The sequence below is a fragment of the Podarcis vaucheri genome (genome assembly GCF_965113315.1).
Source record: "Podarcis vaucheri genome assembly, chromosome: 3".
Lineage (NCBI taxonomy): Eukaryota > Metazoa > Chordata > Lepidosauria > Squamata > Lacertidae > Podarcis > Podarcis vaucheri.
Genome location: NC_138761.1, coordinates 67317688 through 67341206, shown reverse-complemented (window position 1 = coordinate 67341206; position 23519 = coordinate 67317688). Strand labels below are relative to the sequence as shown.

Sequence of the window (23519 nt, the reverse complement as noted above, 5' to 3'; positions counted from 1 at the left end):
GCCTGCATAGGGGTCTTGGCTTACCTGTGCAATTATATACCTTCCTTGGGATTAATTTAAAGGATAGTATGCATGCACATATTTGTATGTGTGCTTTATTTACCCAAGGCTCTCTAACATGGAACATGTATGTATGACTTGGGCCTGTGTTAAGCATTACAGCACAGCTCTTGAAAAGCAAATTCACGGCTGTCAATCCCATCTTAAAATGCGTGTGGCATTCAGCTAGTGTTTGCTAAACTCTCTACAGGGGCGAACATGCAGCCAGCAGAGTTACTGAACTGGAGCATTGTCACAGAGAATTGCAGCTGAACAAAGGAGACATTCATGCCATGCTCTTTAGTTGTAACGCAACATTAAAACTAGGATTGGGGGGGAAACGTGCACACAGAAATCAGTGCTTTTTAAGCAGCTGTGTTGCCCTCATGCCCTTAAAGGAAGCCCTTACAAAAGGAAACACACACACAAAAAAGGCTCAGTGTTCAAAGACAGAGAAAACAATTCACACTGACGGGCTCTCTCCACTCATGAAATTGTACAAGATTATACAGCTTCCAACTACACTCCATTAGATGGCATTTAGAACGAGATACAACTGACTATAATAGAGAGCTTGTGTAAACAAGAGCTTCCAACCTCCTCCTCTTTTGATGGGGAGAAATGGAGGAGATTTAATTTTCCCTTAGTATTCACTTTGCTGTGTGTGTTTAAACAAAGCCTCAAATGGCAAGGGATAGAGGAAGGAGAGCTCTTGTGTAGCACAGCTTCCTTCAGGGTCCCTTCCAACTCTACAGTTCCATGATTCTGTTTATTAAATATCTATATCGCCCTCCACCCGAGGATCACAGGATGGTTTACAATATAGAAACACAAAAGTACAAAGCATAGTAACTGACAAAAACAATGGGACTAGGATCAGCATAGCATTTGCAAGACCCAGCGACCTTTCACTTCCCCAACATGGGATAAAACCTATAACAGTCTTAGGGCTGGTATAGTTCTCTTCACTCCTGTTAAACGAATGGGAGGGGGGGAGTGAAAAATGAGGAGGGGGAATGTGCCCCACCACCTTCTGGCCTAGCAATCAAAGTCCAGCAGGGTGTAGCAAGGGTTTATTTCATATATTTACATTTATAAAAGACTATTAGCAGTGCTTTTTCTCAGCAAAAAAAATGTTTAGGGGTACTCTCATTTTGACTCAAGAAAATCACCATTTTATAGTTCAAATCGATAAAAATATAAACAGTAAATGGACTGTTGTAAAAGTACAAAGATTCACAAAATGTTTAGGGGTATGCATACCCCTGTGTCCCCCCAGACAACAACTACACTGACTATTAGTATAACATCTGGGTGACTAAGAACTTCCATCCTCGCATGTCTCTACTTGAGAACACTTTTACTTATCATGAACTGTATTGTTTCCTATCCACAGCTCCTTCCTACTACTTAACATGGTACCAAGAACACACCATGTAGAAATGCAAACCACTTTAAGAAGGCGGGATCCCAGGAGCTTTACATGAATGAAATGAAAATGTTAATTCATATAGTTCAAGGGTCCTGCGAATTTCACAAGGGGGAAAACTGTGAGACAGATATTCACATATAGACACTGTGTGTGTGCGTGTACACACATGCACACAGAAAGATAAACACACTCATCTATAAGAAACAGCTGGAAGAGGGGGAAATATCTCCTATTCTGTCCTCTTCCCTGCCTCTCTGATCTCAAATGTCCCCTCTTCAAAATAGAAAGGAGGCGATCTGTCTCCTGTTATACACCTTTGTGGGGCAGTAGTTAGAGTGCTGGACTGGGACCTAGAAAACCTGGGTTCAAACCCACATTTAGCCATTAAGCTTACCAAGTGGCCTTGGGTCAGCACCATCCCTGTTTAACTTACTGCACAGAGTTGTTGCAAGGATAAAATGGAGGGTGGAACCATGTGTGTGAGAGAGAGGGGGGAGGGGGGACAGAGTTGTAATGTGGGTGTCAGCTGTTATTGGAATTCAGTTTGTGTTCTCTTGGCACTGAATGTTTCTGCAGTGTAGCATACTCAGATCCCTGGTGATAATAATAGCAGAAGAGAACAAAGAGACGGGTGGCTTATAAGATTAGGATGGAGAAGGCCACTCTGGCCACAGTGTTGGAAGAAAGATACAGAAAATCTGTTGTGTCTGTGTAGAGTAGCAACACCGGGTGAAATAGGAGAAGGGATAGTTAAGGCACAGTATCACAGATTCCTTACATGAAGAGGCTGGGTGCTTAAAATTAGATGCACCAGAATGCTGCCTACTAGGAAACCAGGTAAATAATAATTGGCCAGACACAACATGTCTGGGTATTGAGGAGCAAGGGAGCATCTTCTCAAAGCCAGCTCTCAGGCTGGGTGTGTGTTATACCTCTAAAGTGCACTTTTCCCATTTCTCCTTTCCCCCCTCAATAGAGAAGCGCGACATGTTTCAAGATACTGCCTTGCAGTTTTTCCACTTTGATGAAAGTCACAGTATAACCCCCTTTAGGAATTAGCAATCCTTCAAGCAGAAAGCAATTGTATTAAGGGTTTACCTGGTATTCATTGGGCCAAAAGGTGCTGACGGCCAGTTCTGCCCGTAGCCAGTCTTTGCCTGTGGAGCCGGTCACATTCCAAATGGGATTTGCCAGGGGGCCCTTGTTTACCCTAACCAATATGTTCAGAGTTCCAGGGCTCACCCCTTTCTTGCTGTACAAAAGGTAGCTGAAATCAACACAGTGTGTATCATTCTCTTTCATAGTAGGAAGCTGGAGTCGAGCCTTCTCTCCGTGGCTGTGGTGTGAAGAATCCACTATCATGTACGACCCTGAGAAGAGGAGGAAGAAAAGAGGTAATGAAGTCCAGACATTCAGGGAAAGGAAGTGGTTCCTGCCTTCACAACGTTTGTGCACTTTTTGGTCATGCGCCATGATCTCTTGGCACAATTTACTACAAGTGGTTTCTATACAGGCACCCCTAATGTTCACAAGGCCTTGCATTTGGGGTAATTAGGAGGAGGTGTCAAGGAAAAAGGAGGTCATGGGCTTTGGTGGATAAAGAATTTAGCATTCTTCCTCCACAGAGACTGATCAGATGCCACCAGCATCGGGTAGCTGGAGTTCTCAAATTTACATCAGTGCATTTATATGGAAGTTTATATTAGTGATTTTATAATGGGAGAAAGGGGCTCATGAAAAATCTCTTATACCATTCAGATAAGACTTCCCAAGATCCATAGGAGCAAAGGACTAGTTCAGTGACAGCGCAGAAGTTCCCAGATTCAGGCCTCAAGACTTCCTGGTAGGGCTGGAAGGGGCTCTTATCTAAAGCCCTGTCTAAACCCCAACCACCATGGCCAATGGTCAGATGTTCAACTATGCTGACAGGCAGGCCTGTGAGTAAGTAACAGTTAGCCATCTTTGTCTTACTGGAGGAACTGGCACTTCTTCATAAGCATGATGCCAAAAGAAATACAGCAAAGCTCAGTGTTTGGCTATTTGGGCTTTTAAGAAAATGGTTTATAATAGATTACTGACACTTACACCTTTGAAACCATTTATCTACATTTATATGCAATGAGGCTATTCTGCATGCCAACAAGCTTTCTAGAGATCTTTATTAACTACTCTTGAAAATGCACTTGAGGTAATGGAGGATAGATTGCTGAAAGGTTATTGCTCAATGAAAATAAAAAATAGGTCAGTATGTGACAGAAAAATCAACATTTATTTTGTTTGTGTACAAACCTTTTAATTGCCTTTCCAAGCAATTCAGCATTGCTAAAGTTAGTGTTTAATAACACAGACAGTAATGCTTTGCAGATTCAAAAACACCTCTAAAAAGTTATTACTGACATGCAATTATATTTTACTTGTGCATCTATTGAAACAAAAAATATTTTTTGTAAAGAAAAAGCAGCTAAAGTTCAAGAGTCCAGTTTACATTTACATTTGATTAACTAGACAGTAACCACTGAAGTGATGCGTGTGGGGTTTTTTTTAAAAAAAATGGGAAGACTACTTATTTTTTTTTCAGTTTGCTTCTTAAATCTGGGAATAAACTGACACAAGTATATTTGCATTTATAATTATTGGCAGTTATGATCAGTGATGGATCAGAGAACTTTATTAGGAGTGTCTGGCATAATTTCTACAAGGTACATAGCACACGGACTATAATATTTTATGGACTCAGCAGTTGCATGGACATTGCTGTCCTCAAATGCTTATATTGTTGAGCAGAAAGAGGACAGCAGAGTGAGTCACATATGTTCAATGGGTCACACATTTCAGCCCAATCCCCACATACTTGTTCATTGGGAAGTGCCTGAACTCAGAGGCCCCGCAATTATTTATCATAGGTACCCTTCACCTAGGGTACTGAATCTATTAGATGGGAGATTCATTATGCAGATTTTGGAGATCTCGCATGTTCAGGTGCACTTATACTGCAGGTGCACCTGAATTCAAATTCAGCATTTCACTGATGTATAGCTCAAAGGGCTTAGTACATGGAGTCAACATTTTTTTAAATTGTATTGTATGTGGTTATTCTATTGGATTCTGTTGTTAATAGCCCTGAAATCTTTATATTAAGGGTGCTATATAATAACTTTTTTAAAACAATTTCACGTTTATTCAATGAATCTATCAATCTGCTATGACTATTTTTTGGATCAGTTGACAGCCCAGGGAAGGGCCAGTGTTCCATGGTATGTTACATGAGTTGCGTGCAAAAATTCAATCCCTGACTCAAACAGCTCAGTTGGCTAGAACATGGTGCTGATAATGCCAAGGTTGCAGGTTTTGTCCCTGAACAACTACATATTCCTGCATTTCAGGGGGTTGGACTAGATAATCCTCAGGGTCCCTTCCATCTCTATGATTCTATTATTTCTAGGTAGGGATGGGAAAGACTTCATTCTGAGACCATGGAGAGCTGAGACCAGTCAGTATGGACCAAGATTGACCTTTGGTCTGGCTCAGTATAAGGCAACTTTTTAGGTTCTTTCCCCAAAATTTCCCAGTCAGTGTTACAGCTATGATCTTTCATGGGAAAAGCAGATCTGACCACTGTCACACATGCTCTGATTGGGTTAACCTAATGTATGTGAGGTTGCCTGTGGAAATTTCAGCTTGTGGGAAATGTGGCAACCAGATCAACATCCAATATAGTTATATTTTTGATGGGGTGAAAATGCTATAGGACTAAAGTGGTACCTTGGGTTACAAACACTTCGGATTACAGACTCCACTAACCCAGAAGTAGTGTCTCGGGTTAAGAACTTTACCTCAGGGTGAGAACAGAAATCATGCGGCGGCAGCAGGAGGCCCTATTAGCTAAAGTGGTACCTCAGGTTAAGAACGGTTTCAGGTTAAGAATGGACCTCCGGAACGAATTAAGTTCTTAACCAGAGGTACCACTGTAATAGCAGTATTCTGCTGCCATGTGCAAAGGCTTCCAGTAAGTTCCTGGTTGCTGTTTTTTTAACTACAAAACCCCGAATAGTTTGGAACTACCTCCTCCCGTATGATCCTGTTCATCTGCTGTGTTGAATATTGGAAGTTCTGCTATGTGTTCCACCATTTCAGAAGCAAAGTTGGCTGGAACCTCTGCAATTACAGCACCCAGTTTATGGAGCTCCATTCCTAGAGAGGTGAAATTGGCACCATCTCTTTTAAGCTTCAGGTAAACAAAGACTTCTTTATGCCACCAAGCTCTCAAGGGAAAAATTGGCTGATAAGAAAAATGAAACAGGTAAGCTGCTCTTTCAGAATCTTCTGCCCCATCCCTACCCTGAATGTATTGGCATCTCATCCAGACTTCAAAACTGGAAGTGAGCCCAAAAAGAGATTCAGGAATGTATTTGCATTGGACCACACCTTTGCCCAGATAGCATCTACCTTGGCCCTAAGGCAAGCAACAAGACCAAAGCAGGCAAGCAGCCCAGAATGAACAGAAGAACACGCTCTAATTAGTCCAAAAGGAATTCTTAAAGGTTGGCCAGGGCTCCTATTTGTGACTATTGTAGCATTATTCTTCCTGCCAATATAAAGAAATTGGTATATTAAAAAGGATTTCTACTAAAAACATTGCAACGGTAAAATTGAATATCTTTTAAAAAGTTATAAAAATGGTTATACAGTCATACCTCGGGTTGAAGTTGCTTCAGGTTGAGCGCTTTTGGGTTGCACTCTGCGGCGACCTGGAAGTAACGGAACATGTTACTTCCGGGTTTCGCCACTCGCGCATGCGCGGAAGTGGCAAAACGCAACTCGCAGACGCGGGTTGCGTTCACTTCAGGATGCGAACGGGGCTCCGGAACAGATCCCATTCGTATCCAGAGGTACCACTGTAGCATCAAAGATTGTGCTTTGTTCATTTCTCTCTATTCTGGCTTCCTTAAAAAAACAAAACAAAACAAAACACCTCACCCGCTTACAAAACTAAATTAGTAGGAAAAACAATCCTACCACCTGCATGTTAGTATTATTATGCCCTTCAGAAATAAAATCACTGCACCAAAAGGACTGCCCTTTTAAGTTTCGTTTGATAGCACTGTGTTAGCCCCAAACAACTAGTCGTACCTTGGAGTTGAACGCCTTTGTTGTTGAAAAAATCAGCTCCCGAACACCGCAAACCCAGAAGTGAGTGTTCCAGTTTGCAAACGTTTTTCGGAAGCTGAACATCCAATGCAACTTTCATGGCCTCTGACTGGCTGCAGGAGCTGCAGCCAATTGGAAGACACGCCTTGGTTTTTGAACCATTTTGGGAGTCAAATGAGAACCAATGTACGACTGTATTTTGAATGCTTTTCTTAGCTATGAATCACAGCTACCAGGGCAAGAAATGGCCACTATATAGTTGATAAGAAAGAGAAGTGACAGTCACATTTGTGCATCACAACCATGGCTTACTGTGAACAATCAATAGGCTAATGCATGTTGCTGAATCACTCCCATTTCACTGCTTCCTACGTTGAGCTGGGAGCAACAAACCACCAAACTTAGCTAAGCATGACTTGTGATGCAGCACTTGTGGTTTGTCTATCTCCAAGCAAACCCTGATGCTAAGCCCAGGTTTGTTCACAACTCAGGCCTCGAAAGCTGACATCAGCAGCAGATGTTGACATAAACCTGGAGACTACCCCTGCAGGTTAATTCTCTGATTTCTCATACATCATTGTACAAAGATAAAAGCTCTATTGATTATTCTGGCCACTTTTCCCTCTGGCCAGTGGCACAGTGTCGAAAGGGGTCATAGGGGTGGTGGCCCCAGGTGCAAAATTGTTAGGGGTGCAAAATTTCAACACCCAGTGTTGCCGCAATACAGCTGTACTGGCATAAGTGGTCCCTTAGGCTGAGAAAGGTCCCCATCCCTCCTGTAGGTGGTGCTATAGATTGCAAGAGCCACTTCAAAGGAAGCAAAACCACAGCAATTAGTTCAGCAAAATCCTTCCCCTCTCTTAGAAAGCCGGAAAGGCTGGCGTCACACATTGCATGGTGGGTCACCTCCTTCCGAGTGGCCTTGCTATCTGCTTTGCCAAGAGAAGAGAAGAGAAGAGAAGAGAAGAGAAGAGAAGAGAAGAGAAGAGAAGAGAAGAGAGAAAAATGAAGTGGATACATCTATAGGGAAGCTTTTTACGGTTTTATGTTGTTTTTATATGCCAGAAGAGTGGCTGGGGCAATCCTTTCAGATGGGTGGGGTACAAAATAATAATAATAAGCTGGCCCACTTCTGCAATCCTAGGGTTGGGTGAGGCAGGGAAGGGGGTGTGGGGTGTGTGTGTGAGCGCAACCTTAACAACCCAAATAAGTTTGAGAATAGCAGCTTTATTATGTTCAGCTAGAGCCCTAAAGATGGCAGTTAGCAAGCTGATATAATGAAAGGGAGAAAAAAGATTGCATCAACAACTCTCAACAAAGGCCTAACCAGGCTATATTCTTCAGCAATCTCAGACATGCCCATTATTTTGTGAAATATAAATTAATAAATAGAAGCAGAGGTGCAGAGGCCCAATGGAACAGTTACACTGTAGAGTTTGGGTTATTATACAGCTTTGCCTGGCAGGGGGAAAAATAAGTACCTTGAGATGCTAAAAAGAATGAAACTTTCTCACAGCTAATAAAACACATTTATTTCTCTCAGTATACTTGGTAGCTATTACATCCTTCAATTGTGAATTCATAAAGAAACCTGAGTGAAATAAAAGTAATGCAGTTACATGGAAAATGTATGCTTTATTTTGGAAGCGTCAAAAAGCATTCCCCATCGGTGCCATGTTGAACACTGAGTTTGGAACAATGAGCAGATACTTATTTACAATGTGTTGAATCCTGGTTCCTGCATCTAGTGTGTCACTAGCTATCAACTGGCAAGCAAAAACAAAATTCCAACCTCCTAGTCTTGGCAGATGCAAAGGGGGCAGAGATTGCCATTGCAGTTGCAAAACTGCTATGTCCTCTCGTTGGAGGTGCAAAATCAGACAGTGATGCAGAACCAAACCAAGATGCCTCTTACCCTCTGCAGCTGTGAAGAGGGGAGCAGGGATAGTTGCTGTGCTGCTTACATGCCCAGATGGGGTTCCTCCTTGACCTCACACGAAGGCGCAGTGCAAGGCCAGAGACAAGGGGAGAAAAACTGTCTTAGCAACCACAAGTTTTGCCTTGGCTATCAAGGCCAGCCAACCCATAGCTGTGGACCCTGGGTGACAACAGTGATTTTGTTGAACCTTGAGTGCATTCAGTCCTGGGGGTTATGGCATCAGGGTTCCTGATTTCAGTGGTACCTCTGGTTAAGTACTTAATTCATTCTGGAGGTCGGTTCTTAACCTGAAACTGTTCTTAACCTGAAACACCACTTTAGCTAATGGGGCCTTCCACAATTTCTGTTCTCATCCTGAAGCAAAGTTCTTAACCAGAGATAATATTTCTGGGTTAGCAGAGTCTGTAACCTGAAGCGTATGTAACCCAAGGTACCACAGTATAATGCCAGGACTCCTTTCTTGGTTTCTATCATTCATTTTACACTGCAGAACCTGTTGTGTTATACAACTGTGGCTTTTTGATCAATATACCACCTTGTCACACTAAATTTAAATGGCAGGAAAGAACCATGTTTGCCACCTTGAGTTCTTTAAAGGAAATGTGGAATATAAATGTAATAGAGTAAAGCCAAAATCACATATAGTTAAAACACTTTAGGTTCAATGGTGGGTGGGATTGCCAGTCAGTTTTCCTAGAATCTGCCACATGCATAAAGCTGAATGTGCACAAGTTAACTACAGTGGTACCATGGTTTAAGAACAGCCCTGTTTACAAACTTTCAGTTTACGAAGTCCGCAAAACCGGAAGTAGTGTCCCGGTTTGCGAACTTTACCTTGGTCTATGAATGGAAGTTGAATGGTGGAAGGGCACCGGCGGTGGGACGCCTCATTAGGGAAAGAACGCCTTGGTTTAAGAATGGCTTCAGTTTAAGAACGGACTTCTGGAATGGATTAAGTTCATAAACTGAGGTAACACTGTACATTTAAGTTGTGGGCTTACTATGATAATAAAATCACAAGGAAGAAACCAACAAGACATGCATTCATGAATAAGTTAATGAATGAACTAACAGGACTAACCATCAGTTCATAAACTTCTGGGCAATGGCTAGTGTAAACAGAATTTGAAGCCAAAATCACGCTCGATGAGAAGATGGCAAACACTTGCAGTTTTCTATGACTATACTAAAATGAGATCATACCAACAATTGGTCCTGCCCCGTAACCTGACTGACATAACCTGCACCATAAACTAACGAAGCACTAATGAAGCTTGCAAATTGGCATGTGAAGCTTCCATTTTGACATGATTATACTGCAGGTCAGACCACCAATCAGCCTAGCTCTACCACCTGTCTCTGGCATGACCTGTGCCATAAACTGTAGGGCACTAATGAAGTACTTAAATTACTCACCAAGGCATAGGTACTTTCCAACTTAGACCCCATAGTCTAGACAATAATACAGGGTCCTGGCTATGATTATATGCATATGGTCAGCAGGGGAAAAGAACCCTTTAATTACTGGCTGCCCTGTTTGCTCTCGATTCATGACCCACTTTATTTATTACGTTTTCAGTGATCGAGTAGTTAGTGACTAATTACTTGATGTATGCTCTTGACAAGCTCCACTAATTAAAGAGTACACCACAGGTGTCTTGCCGAAGCTAACGATCTTACCATAAGCCAGTCTGCAATCAAGTGAGCTAAAGAGTTATGGTCCAATTCTCAAAGAAACCCAATGCCCTCAAATCAAATCACTCTGCATGGTCATGGCCTTTCCTGCATGCCAACAACCTGAAAGAAACCTCAGGACTGACTATCCTTCATTTCACATCACAGGCTCTCTCCTAAAAAGGGTCTTAATATCTTTTTTCATTTGTAGGCAATGCCCACAGCTTGTTCATGGTGACAAAAGCAGCAGCAAAATTGTGGTTTCTTGAGCTCCCTTCAATAAAATTAGGCAGATGTGTTGCTCTGTGTTATTTTAATATCTGCAAGTTAAGCTAGGCAATAAAGGAATATTACAATGCTGCTTATTAAGTACCCAGCTATTATTTAACATCACTAAATAAGGCCCATTTAAAGACAAGAAAAGGGGGAAGGGAACCATTTTGAGAAACTTCCATGTTTCTAGTTGCATTCAAGATTTTACCCAGGGCTCTACTTACAGATCATTTGCAGGAGCAAAATGCCACTGTGATACCCAAGGGTTAAAGAACTGAAGCTTTCAGGAAATAGGATTTGTTTTCTTATTTCCACCATAATTATATCATTAACTGGATGGTAATGAATTTTATCCTGCCAACCTAGCAGTTCAAAAGCACGTCAAAGTGCAAGTAGATAAATAGGTACTGCTCCGGCGGGAAGGTAAACGGCGTTTCCATGCACTGCTCTGGTTCGCCAAAAGCAGCTTAGTCATGCTGGCCACATGACCCGGAAGCTGTACGCCGGCTCCCTCGGCCAATAAAGCAAGATGAGCACCGCAACCCCAGAGTCAGTCACGACTGGACCTAATGGTGAGGGGTCCCTTTACCTTTACCTAATGAATTTTATTTCATATGATATGACACTTATTTAGTGGCACTGGTAAAAAAAAGTGTGGTAAATTTTTGCTTTCCAAGTTCAGAACACAATGCACTGAATAAATCAAACTTTTTTTTAATTTATGAGATAAATATAGTTTGTGTATATTAAACTGTACTCCCAGGTGCAAGCCAAAGTTATATATAATTATATGACCTCGGGGTCATAATGGCTAACTGAATAAAGGTTCTGAGCTAACATGCAGCACCCACGCAAAAGGTGAATTCCATGTTAAAAGCTGCATAGACCTCCCTTTGATCAATTAGTATATCAATCTTTTTAAATAAGAAAAATAGGGATCATTAGGAAAGGGACTGAAAATAAACTGGCAATATAATAATGCCATTATAGATTGGTGCAACTGCACTTGGGGTGCTGTGTAGAGGTCTGATCACCTCAACTCAAAAAGGGTATTGTAGAGCTAGAAAAGATCTAGAAAAGGACAGCCAAAGTGATCAAGGATTGAAGTAACTCCCCTAATGAGGAACGGTTTACTGTGCACCATTTGGAGACTTTTCAGTTAACAAAAAATGGTGAGTAATGGGGCACCTGACAGAAGTGTAAAATTATGCATGGTATGAAGAAAGCAGATAGAAGGACGCTATCTCTCTTTGGTCTGATTCAGCAGTGCAGCTCTTATTTTGCATTTTAATGGTAGCCTATGCAACAGCTCATTACAACAGTGTGTCTCAGTTTTCATCAAAAGCAGCAGTGATAGCAGCCCAAACTAATTTGCTGTGCCTGGACTGACCACAATTGAGGTTCGGAGCCTAGTGAAAACTGTATTAATGTGGAAGATTCCTGAGCAAATGCAAAAATAATTCACTTTATCTTATGTTGGGAGAATTAGCTGAGTGACGTTTAAAACAATTACAATCTTTTGTCTTTCATGAGATTCTTTTGTCATGGATGTTTAGTCATGGATGTCCATACCAAAAGGAATCTTGCATAACAGTGTTTGGAAATACTGGTTGCTGGACTGCTCTTTTAAGCAATAGAAATGTCTCCAAACCAAAATGTAGCTTTGGTTACAATTATTGCCCAAGGGAGAAAACATGTATCTCTGTTTCAAGCCTTATCAAGCTGGGGTGACACAGGGAATCATACCTGTGTCTGAATTAGACATGTCTCCATCTCTGCTTACAATCAGTATTGTAAAATGCTTGTTAAGAAGGGGGGGAGGGGGACCCAGAGAAATGATATTAGAGGCTGTGAAATGACCCACTATTATGATAAAAAAGCACCTGCATTCTTTAGCTTCGACTAGAAATGGAATAGTGTTGTTCAAAAGCTGGATATTTCATATGAGAATGAGCTGGCTGAGCAAAATGGGAATTTAGCAAGATAAGCTACAGTAGGCATCCAAATTCATTTGATATTCACCTCCTTAAAATGATCAAGTGAAAAAATGTGAGACTCATTCATCTAGGCAGAGATTTTCATGTTCATTTGGCTTTCCGTGCCCCCTTCAAATTCCAAGCAAGATTGGTTAAAGACTGATTTGAAAAGCTAACTGTTATCAAGGGGGAAATGCTTTAAGAAGCCATGACTTACAAGGAGAATCTTGAACAGGGTCTGAACCCCCCACCCCACCCTCCCTTGCATGCCACACACTGTTTGGCATTAAGCTTTTATTTGCTGACAGGCTACTGTGTTTTAAATAAAAAACTCAGAAGTTTTTTTAAAAAGTGCAAGCGCTGCATATTAAAATAGTGGTTTAAACAGAATACAGAATGTGCTGTAACCAAGACCGCTGAGCTTTTTCAGCACTGCACTGTCGTGTCCTGTCTCACAAATCATGCCTCCCTCTTAAATGAATAATTCCAGAGGCACTACAAAGGTTTTTAAGGCACATTTTGAGGGCACTGGAGATTCTGACTCTAGAGGGGCCAGGCTTTAAGCTTGTTTTTCTAGGTCATGTCAGAGGGGCAGGGTGTCTAGATTTATGATCACTCTTTGAACTGTTGAGAGGTAAGACTTAGGACTAGGCGGGATGTAGTATAATTATGCATTATTCAGTTTGTGTGTTGTGTTTTTTTTTAAAAAAAAAATCTAGTTATATTATTGGGGAGAAAGGGTTGAGGAGGGCCAGATCTTTCCTTTAAAACCCCTGAACAAATGCATATATTTCTTGTATATCCATATGCTTTATTATATCCTATAAGAACCTGCATTGGAGAGGAAAACACTTTTCATTTAAAAGTCTTCTGATGGCCAGCAGTGAACCAACCTTTTGGGAAGCAGGCCACAAAGAAAGTGTATTGTCTGAGGGCATTCTTTGCCTACTCACGTAACATTATCGGCTATATTTGACATAGATACGGAACCTACCATTCACTGATTTAAAAACTGATTGTCCTGCACTTGTTTTGTTTGGTATTAATATTGCTCTGTATGTTTTACTTTTATGTACCTGAAACTGTACACGGGTAGCACTGTGGACTAAACCACTGAGCCTAGGACTTGTCAATTGGAAGGTCGGCCGTTTGAATCCCCATGACGGGGTGAGCTCCCGTTGCTCGGTCCCAGCTCCTGTCAACCTAGCAGTTCAAAAGCATGTCAAAGTGCAAGTAGATAAATAGGTACCGCTCTGGCAGGAAGGTAAACGGTGTTTCTGTGAGCTGCTCTGGTTTCGCCAGAAGCGGCTTAGTCATGCTGGCAACATGACCCAGAAAAACTGTCTGCGGACAAACAACAGCTCCCTCGGCCAGTAAAGCGAGATGAGCGCCGCAAGCCCAGAGTCGTTCGCAACTGGACTTAGCTGTCAGGGGTCCTTTAACTTTACCTTTTTACCTTAAACTTAATGACAATAATAAAAGTTATTCAAAAAGAAAGAAAAGAATACACCACTCTTAACACACACTACGTTGGATGTGCAGATACAACTGTGCCCAGGGAATACATCCCTTATGGAGGGTAGCAGAACCTGCAGTTTCTGTTACAGAGAGCTTGTCAGTAGCAAGGAAAGCACACTGTAAAGAAAGGAACCTTTTCTCCCTCCTTTGGTAAAGGATACTGAGGGGGAAGAAACTAGAGCAGACTTTTTCATGGTAGGGAATGCTGGAAAGAAGAGGTGAGGAACTTGTAGCGTTCTGGATGTCATTGGGCTATTGGCCATGTTGGACGGGGCTAATGGGAGTTGCAATCCAGCATCAACTGGAAGGTCTCAAGTTACCCACCTCTATAAGAAAAGAAAATGGTGAGCATATTTTGAAAGGTACTGATGAGGTTCTGACCTGCATGGGAGCTTTGCTTTTTACCCTGCAACCATTTCCCATATTCTATCCAGGAAATGGCACTTCTCTCATGATCAGGTACAAATTCCTCTACTAAATAACAGAAAACAAATTATTCTTCTGAATTCAATGTCTCACTCTTCTGATTCTTCCTTCAGTACAAGCATTTCTCCTTGTCAGGCAGAACAATCCTCCCTCCCCATCCCTGTGTGCTGTTCTGGGGGTTATCCCCCCCCCTTCAGAGAGGATTTGGAGAAGGTGCAGGAAGAGGAGAGTAGGGGGAAAGTGAGGTAGAAGACCCTTCAGCGGGCTTCTGCTAGCATGCCAAATTAGTTGAATTTGGGCCATAAATTTGTATTTGGGGAAAAATATTTGAAGGTGGAGTATGTTTAGAAAGAAGACTAAGTGTGGGGGAGGAGTTTCAGAACCATTGCTTTAATCGTAAGACCTGTCAAATATTAGATTAGGTTCATTATCCGAGGCAAATCTAAGATCAGAAAAATCAAAAGAAAGCCATTTAATAAGTTGTTTAACATGCAACACTAAACCATGGTTTAAGGCTACAAGCATGAGCCATAACAAGCCTGAATAAAGCCTTGGGCTCACACACTTCCTCCTCCCCCTATACAGATGGAAGAAATATTTCTGAAACATTTATTTAAATGTTTAAAGAATCCTGACATGTGAACCAGAGATTGAGATAGAATTTAAACCACAATGTCCCTAACAGAAGAGCCTTCCTCAAACTGTTAGCCTCCAGATGTTTTGGACTACAACTCTCATCGACCCCAGCCATTGAAATAGGCAGCAGTGGAACACAAAAAAACCATTAATCTCAAAATGGTAAGTTAGTTCGTATTAGACGGAATAGATACACTGCTCTTAGCAGCTCTTCGCTGTTGCCTTGCAGCAATACATTGGTATGAGGGTTGTAAATAAAGTGTTAAATAAAACAAGAATCTCCTGAAGCTGCTCATTGTGAGCTGTTGCTACATGCCTCTCAGTTTCCCCATTTGTTCCAACTTTTCACCAGATGAAAACATTACTTTTTGTCAAATTTGACAATGATCCCTTCAAAGGAAGCCCACTTGCTTTTAGTGCATCTTTGGTGGTGTGAAGCGCCAAGTGGACTGCTAGTTACTTGGTGGGCATTGCCTCTCAAAAAGGTTTTTAAGGCAAAAACATTGGAAACCTCCCTCTAGGATTAGGAGGAAAGCGTATACGCTGTAATGAAAGGTTCTATAGATTAATTATTTGCTCTTGCTCTCTCTCTATTTGGCATCACAGTAATTGATTTGGACAAGTAACGTTTGGATAAAACCGGGAGATTGTGTCCTTACTTAAAATACAGCTTTACAAAGTGAAATCAATGACTGGCTCTAAGACTTTAAAACCGTGCGGAATTTTGTAAGATCTTCCTTGCCCACAAGTTCAGTTAGAAATAATTGGTTATAGTATCACTATTAAATGAACAGTACTCTTTCTCCCAGTAGGGGCTGCCATAGTAATGATAGAGCACTGTACTTAACAGCAGGAGGCCAAGTCTCATGAGGTAGACTGGGCTTGAGAACATTATAGTCCCATTATCCGCCATTAAAAAGAAATCAGGCAGCAAGTGTCAAAACAGAGTTAAGATAAATTCCATTCCAGAGCATCAGCCATGTACGCGGAATGCAGAGGGTCACTTAGGAGCAACAGGTGCTTTAACGAAGCAGATCCGGGATATGACACACATCCTAATCCAGATGTAAAAAAAGCAGCTATTAGACTTCAGAAAGCAGGTTTCCGAGAAGAGGTGGTAAAGAGAAATCTCAACCATGAGCACAAAAGATTCTGTGTTCTGCTGAGGGGGGCGGGGGAGCAGGGCATCTTAAAGCTACAAGGATCAAATAAAAGATGACTCTCATAGCAAATGGGGGCATTCATGCTCATAAATTCAGCATTGTTTCTGACATGTACTCTTAAATATACCTTGCTATCAATTTTGCCCCCATCCTCTCCCTCCTAAGTCGGAAATGGCATTCCTTTATATTTTGATTGTGGTTAATTATCTATGTTTTATGTTTACATGGGAAACTGTTTTCTTTTATCTTGATCTATTAATAGTGGAGTTCTAGTGCCTACTCTGAATAAGTCTCATGGATTCCCAGGTAAATGGGTATAGAACTGTAGCCTTATTTTTCCCTTTGCCCCGGAGCTCAGGAAAAAAACCTAACAAAACACATGGACTATGAAACGGATGTGGGAATAAGCAACTTCCTCTATCTGTATGGGATTCACCAGAGGCTTGTCATGGTGTTTCAGTTGGAAACACGAGAGTACCAAACTTTACTGAAAAGCTGTAGGCAAAGTAGGGGGCAGGGAAAGAAGTGACTATGCTTGAGAGGTAGGGAGCTAACAGCATACCAGATGTCCCACTGAGACCCACCTGGTTGTACACTGCACAATGCCAAAAAGACACGGAAGGCAAAGGGCATGCATTTTCATTGTCTACCAGAGTCCCTGGCAAAGTGCATCTTGGTGTCTGTTGCCTGTTAGGAAGATCTGGTGAAAAATTCTAAGCTTTCTTCATCATCCTTTCTTTTGAGCAATGAACTCATGGGAGAAAATCCATTGTCTTCATGTTAAAGAATGCACTGCCTCAGTACCAGTACAAGGGTGCAAATCATGAAGCAGCATGTTTAAGGAGAGTTTTCTGATTTCATAATGAATAACACCCAATGCTCAAGTCTCTGCACCTCTTATTTTTAACATGTGAATATAGAAAATGAGAAAACATAGGGATCAGAAAAACATTGCGATAAGGAAGTGGTTAGGGGGCAAAATTTCAACCAAATTTTATTTTTCAGACACACCCTGGCAAATTTTTGCCATGATTTCTGCTAATCCTTTTATAACAGGCAGTGGGAGCCTCAGGCAGTAAATGTCTTGGCGGGTCAGACCTGTAAATGAACTGTTTGTATCTTGGTTCCAACTTTCCAACTCCTGAAATGAAAGAAATGATAATGGGGAAGGGGTAATTAGGTACACTTAAGATATTTTCCTCAATGGAAAATGATTGGTGGGGCACACATTTTTGGTAGAATTGCTGAAACAGTTGGTCAACGTGGAAAGAATTTAAACTCAGTGATCCAATCCATATTCTGTGGTTCTCAGGACCTCTGGGTAGAGAAACTCTTGAACCTGGTTCTTTTAGGGAGTTAGATAGATATATCACATCCTTCATCACATATGCAGCCTGCATGTCTCCTGTTGCCAAGAAGGCCCAACAGAGCCTTGCCTTGTCTTACTTCACCTGTGAGATTAGTCATTGTTTGTCTTTCCTCCTGTATAAAAGTTCAACTTGCCATGAGCCCAACTGTGCAACATAATGCTCTGTGTCCAGCCCATAGCTCACCTCCAGAGCCCCATTAGTTTCCTGCCCTGCTCCAAGCAACAAATGAGCCTTGAACCGTGTGTTTTTAAAAATGTATTAAAATATATATATATAGACATGAAAAACAATTTACACTACTTAGAGCTAGGCAGGTTTTCTTTTTATGTATACACACACACATTCTATTGTTACATGTAATCAAAGTGAATTCAATGAATCCATACCTCACGTATCAAAAAGGAGTAACAGTAATTATACAATCAACTCAACATCCAAAAGCCTGGCCACACCTAAAATTTACCTCATATTTCTAGATCAGCGTATCAAACAACACCAAACACAATAAAGTATGTTAATTATCCATCAGCATGAGGATTTCTACTTGTGTGGTGGAACTTTTCCCTTCCACCCCCCACAAATCTGTTCAAGGGGACCCCACAAGTTTCTGAAGCAATTTGGGGGGGGTGAGGTTCACACAGGATGGGGAGAGAGGGTGAAGTTCTGTTAGCACATGGAATTATTATGCTGACAGAGCACGTTAGTTGGATACCACCCATTGTTCCTTTGGACTGCAGTGAACACACTAAAGAAATGTAAGTATCGGCATTCTTCCATTTTACTATCAGCTTCAAAGTTTCTCTGACGGTATCAGTTTTCTACAATTAAAGATGCTAACACAATTATCACTGAAGTTAATCATTCCTAGCTCCCTCAGTCACCCATTGAGGAGTACATTCCATTAGCCGAGCCTTCTGGTGCAATTCTACTTTTGCTGTTTTTAAAACCCTTACAGTCTAGTTCTTCATGGCTTGCCAAGGAAGTTGCCCACATGAAACTCCCCGCCTTTCTTAGGGCAAATGAAGAGGGAATCCCTAAGAACAGCTGCAAAATAATTTGAGCCAGTAAAGACAGGTTGCAGTTAACACACACGTATTGAACTCATATTGCACAAGAAGAACTTGACAGCCCAAGACAAAATGACAGCCCCAAGGGAAGAACGGGATTCAGGCATGCTCTAGCTGCTGTTATGGGGTGATTAATATATTGTCATGTCATTAGGGAATTATTCTAAAAAGTCAGTTCACAAGGAGGCAAGCTATAGCTAGCAATTATTTTCCCCTTTTTACAATAGGACCCCTTAAACTTAAGTCATTCAAATACAAGTTTAATACATTTCACAACAAATAAGGGTTTAAATGTTCTTAACTACTTGGGTGTTCCAAATGGGATAGCCAGGTGCCTTTCCAACAGTACAGAAATGACACCAACACCCCCTGCCCCAATACCTCCTTATTTAAGATTTCTTGCACAGCCTTTACCAAAAGGTCCCCAGGGCAGATTAGAACAATATAGTAGACAGTTATAAAACCAAATTATGAAAGCAACAATTTTAAAAGCAAGTAGCACAGGACAACTGCTCCAGCCAAAAGAGAGCAGTATGGATTCAATGATAAAGGTGGGTCCCAAGGAAGAAAATTTCTTAATGATCAAAGGCAAGGGTTATCATCTGGTGAAGGCTATACAAAAAAGATATGCTAGACACACCTCTGTGAGGAGAAAGTTCCACGACTAGGGACTGCCACAGAGAAAGCCTTCTCCTGGGCTACTATTGCCAGTGCATACCCAGAGGACTGGCCACCTTTAATTAGGCGAATATTCAGCACAACCAAGGTAAGCAGCAGTACAGAGATACCAGAAATATGCAACCTAAAGTCATGGCTGGCTGTTTCAAACTTATCTTTCAAATTACCTTGTCAGTTCTCTGGGCACACAGCCTCCAATCTGTCCAGCCAATAGCGCAAATGTCCCTCCAATCTGTTGACCAGCCTCCCCCAGCATGGTGTCTTCCAGAAATCATGGGCGACAATTCCCATCAACTCCCGCCAGCACAGCTGCAGTCCATTATATTTGGAAGAAATCACATTGGGGAAGGCTGCCCTAGACCTTGTATGAGGCACTCTGTTTCCATTCTCCCCTTAGCCTCTTTCTTTCCCCACCTTCCTGACTTCCAGCCACTCTTTCCCCACAGTCCACTAGCAGCTCCATCTTCCTTCTGCCACCTTGCCTCATGCATCTTCCTCCAGTGCAATTCCACCCTGCCTGCCTTCTCTTCCATGGCATTGAAGTAAATGCAATTCATTCTGAACTCTAATTTGCTTTGAAACAACTCTGTAACGTATTACAGCCAACTCAGCTGAAGTCGGGAACTGTGGGGAGTTGGAAAATAGAAGGAGAATATATACTTGGCTTTTGTAAATTAATCTTCCCAATTTCAACACGCACATATATATCAGCCTGCACATTTGCCAGAGTGCATTTTATTTGTCCATTTCTATTTTCAGTAGGCAAAAGCACTGCAAGCACCTAATACATTTTCTTCTCTTTAGTATACCAAGCAAAATGTAAATCGGTACTTCCTTAAAGGCACACAAAACGACCAAACAAGCCGTGCAACACAGGAAGTCACTACGTCGCCAGGGACCTAAAGTCTTAGTTACTGTAACAACTTGGAAAAGCCATTTGCAATCTGATTCTCCTAGGTATATCGATTCCCTACCCCTCATCCCACCCCCTCCGGATGTGCCGTTAGTAGGTAAACTCATTAGCTAAACTCCTGTTCTATCATGTTGACAGGTGCAACTACAGCAAGCGGGAGGAGACAAGCACACACGTGAGGTGCCAGCTGTGCCTTAAATCTTATGGACATAAAATATTTGTAGAAGCAAACACCACCACGGCATAGAACAATACAAGTTCCCACCACCGCGTCTCCTGCCAAGCAACATCTGCAATCAATCCATATGTGTCTCAAGAGAGCGGAGGCAATTTGAGGGCTAAAGTAAATGTGATGTGGGGATTTCACGACTGGAGCTCCTGATGAGTATTTTTCTCCTTTGCAACAGCTTGGCAGTGGGAGGATTTGCATCAGGGCAGGGGCAAAGGTCTAGCCTTCCAGATTCAAATTGGTGTGTATGTGTGTATATATACGTGCTACATCAGGAGCTGTAGTCACAGAATTCCCACATCACATCTGTGTGATGCGTGCCCCCCCCCGCCACCGCCTTAGATGTTGCTCACCTCACATGGCAGTTGCAGGAAAGGCCTTTGTCATGTATGTAAGCAATGTAGTAACATTTCAAATACTCTTACTGCACATAGGGTAGTGCAGAGATGGAGCTTTCTTTCCACAGTAGTGCCGTCACTTTTGGAGCATGAATCCCTGCCAGGGAGACACCGTGCACTATGGCAGATTACACACTGCTGCATTCCCACATGTGAAGTGTCAGCCCAAGAGTAACATAGAAGGAGCATCTAAACTGATCTTAGACAAGTGATGATGAAGAAGAAGAAGAAGAAGAAGAAGAAGAAGAAGAAGAAGAAGAAGAAGAGTATGTATAAGGGGTTTGGGTGGTATTTCTCCCAACACTTGTTTTCTGCCTTTCCAAACTCATTCTTGACTTCTGCTGAAGATACTTTTAATTCTGAAAGCTCATTCACATTATGTGACAAGCATGCTTGCCCTAAATACACCAAAGTTTGTAGTACCAAACACTGTGAAACATCAACAAGGAAGGGCGCTGAACACATGTAGGAATTATCTGTGACCTGGGTGGATTTATCTGTTATCTGTTTCCAGATCACATGGAGTAGGCTTCTCTGTTGCAGCTATTCACCTAATTTGTGAATTGTGTTGGCAGGAGACACAGCAGTGGTGGGCAATGACCACAGCTCTTTTCTTCACACAGTAGTTACTATGTGACTTTTAATGTCTTGACAGGACTTAACTTCCCCCTAGATCTTGCTCCTTTGCCCTTACTACAACATAAATGCTCCTTGTGCAACACTCTCATGAAATTGTGTGAGTCAAAACTGATTTATCCAGGAGAATGGATGGATAAAAACTAATAACCTTTTTTTAAATCTAAGGAAACAACTGATCCATCAGTGTGTGAACATAGCAGGGGTTTGTTTTTTTTAAAAAAAGTGTAGAACATATGGGATTAATAAAAGACACATCCGCTGTAGAAAAATGGGAACTATGTAAGATGTAGAAGAGGCAATGTGGTGAAAAAAATGCAAGAGGGATTTGATCTAGATCCCCTCAGTCTGCATGTGCAGCTGCAGTAAAGGGACTCTGAGTGCAAATATGACTCTACATGAGAGTGCCCCTGGATCAACAGCAACTGCTTCATGTGAAGGAATTCTACACACAAGTAACAGTACACATGTTGAGCCCCTTCAGACACCCAGTGGCAGGCCTAGCCTGTGAAATCCAGCATTCCCGTTCCCTGCTACACACATTCAATGGATGATGGTTACAATGTCTTAGTCAAAGAATTATTATCAATTTTAAATATTATTTATTTAAAATTATTACTTGCTGCTTTTTCTCTAAGTAACTTAAAGTGACTTAAAGCAATAAATAAATAGCAAACGTTTAATCCTGCATAAAAACAAAACACAGAAAAATCTAAAACTCATATTCTTAAAAGGTGGGACTAAAACATCCCACTCGTGGTGGGAGGCCACAGATAAATTAAAAGCCAAAGGCCTGGCAGAAAATAAATGTTTTTGGCTGGTGCCTAAAGGTTAAGCAATTATCGTGCCAGGCAATGCTCTCTGGGGAGAGCATTCCACAAGCAGGAAGTCACCACTTTAATAGCCCATTCTCTGGACCTCCCATGAAGACCAGAAAAGGGTCTGAGACGATGCTTGCAGGGTCCAGTTCATATGGGACAAAGTAGTTCTTAAGGTTAAATTGGGGGTCAAATGCTTTCTGACAGCATCCAGTCTAGAAATTTGTTCACTTCCAAGATTCCCTTGTTGCCACACACTGGTGACACATTATTATATTTATCAGAGTCATCCTCTAAGAACCACAGCACTCATGTCATTGGTTTCTGAACTAACTGGTATATTTCTGTAGCATTAGAATCATAATAGGGTATGCCTGCTATGTTAAACATGATGAAGTGATGTACGGCATCATCATGGAAGCCCCAGGTCACATAATATATTCTATGTTTACATGCACCTTCTCCCTCTGTACCACTGATGGAGACTTTGACCTTCAATGTAGCTTTCCATGGTAATTAAATTGGGCAACTAACTTCTTGATTTATATTTCAAAGGTCAATTAAGCATGCAGCAATGTCTGGCGTGTAATCAAATTGGGAGAAGATTAAAACGTGAGCCATTAATTTTTTTGATAAGTGGTGCAAATATATATGAAAAATGCTTGGTAATCTATCACCTTCAGCTCTTTTTCCTGCACCTTTCTCTCCATTAATATTACACTATACACCTTCCTTCTGGGAATGCTACGCTTGCAGTAGTTAATAGGTTTGAGTTAAACTTGCTTTACAACTTGTTTATTAGCTGCAAAATTTAGTGTTTTAAGGAAAAAGGCACAATCATTTTACATCCTCTTTTTATGGCTCCTCTATCCTAGGCGATTATAATCTCTCAACTTTTTTTTTTTTTACATCAGATTCATATAAACATGGCCTTAATATACCAGTGATATTCGCACAAAACACGCATTGCCCCATACTTGAAGATTTCAAAGAATCAGTAGAGATTGCCAACCCACGGTGGTGGTGAACGACACAGAGTTGTCACATCTTTCCATAATGCCAAGTGAAAACTCATCAATTGGCATGACATCACCACATTGCAAATCATGTGAGGAAAAATTTCAGAATGCACAACTTAAAGATGTCCATCACATGGAGAGCTTCAATAAAATTCCAAGGATAGAGA

At 41.5% G+C, this 23519-nt stretch overlaps 1 protein-coding gene across 14 annotated transcripts in view; it reads right to left on the bottom strand.

Moving 5' to 3' along the window:
- Positions 1-23519, bottom strand: part of PTPRK (protein tyrosine phosphatase receptor type K) — a 327907-nt gene that overhangs the window by 208214 nt on the left and 96174 nt on the right. For all 14 annotated transcript variants that reach the window (XM_082216025.1, XM_082216024.1, XM_082216026.1 and 11 more), the window contains exon 3: positions 2570-2841. In XM_082216025.1, coding sequence (XP_082072151.1) covers positions 2570-2841 — 272 coding nt within the window. The remainder of the gene's footprint in view (positions 1-2569; positions 2842-23519) is intronic.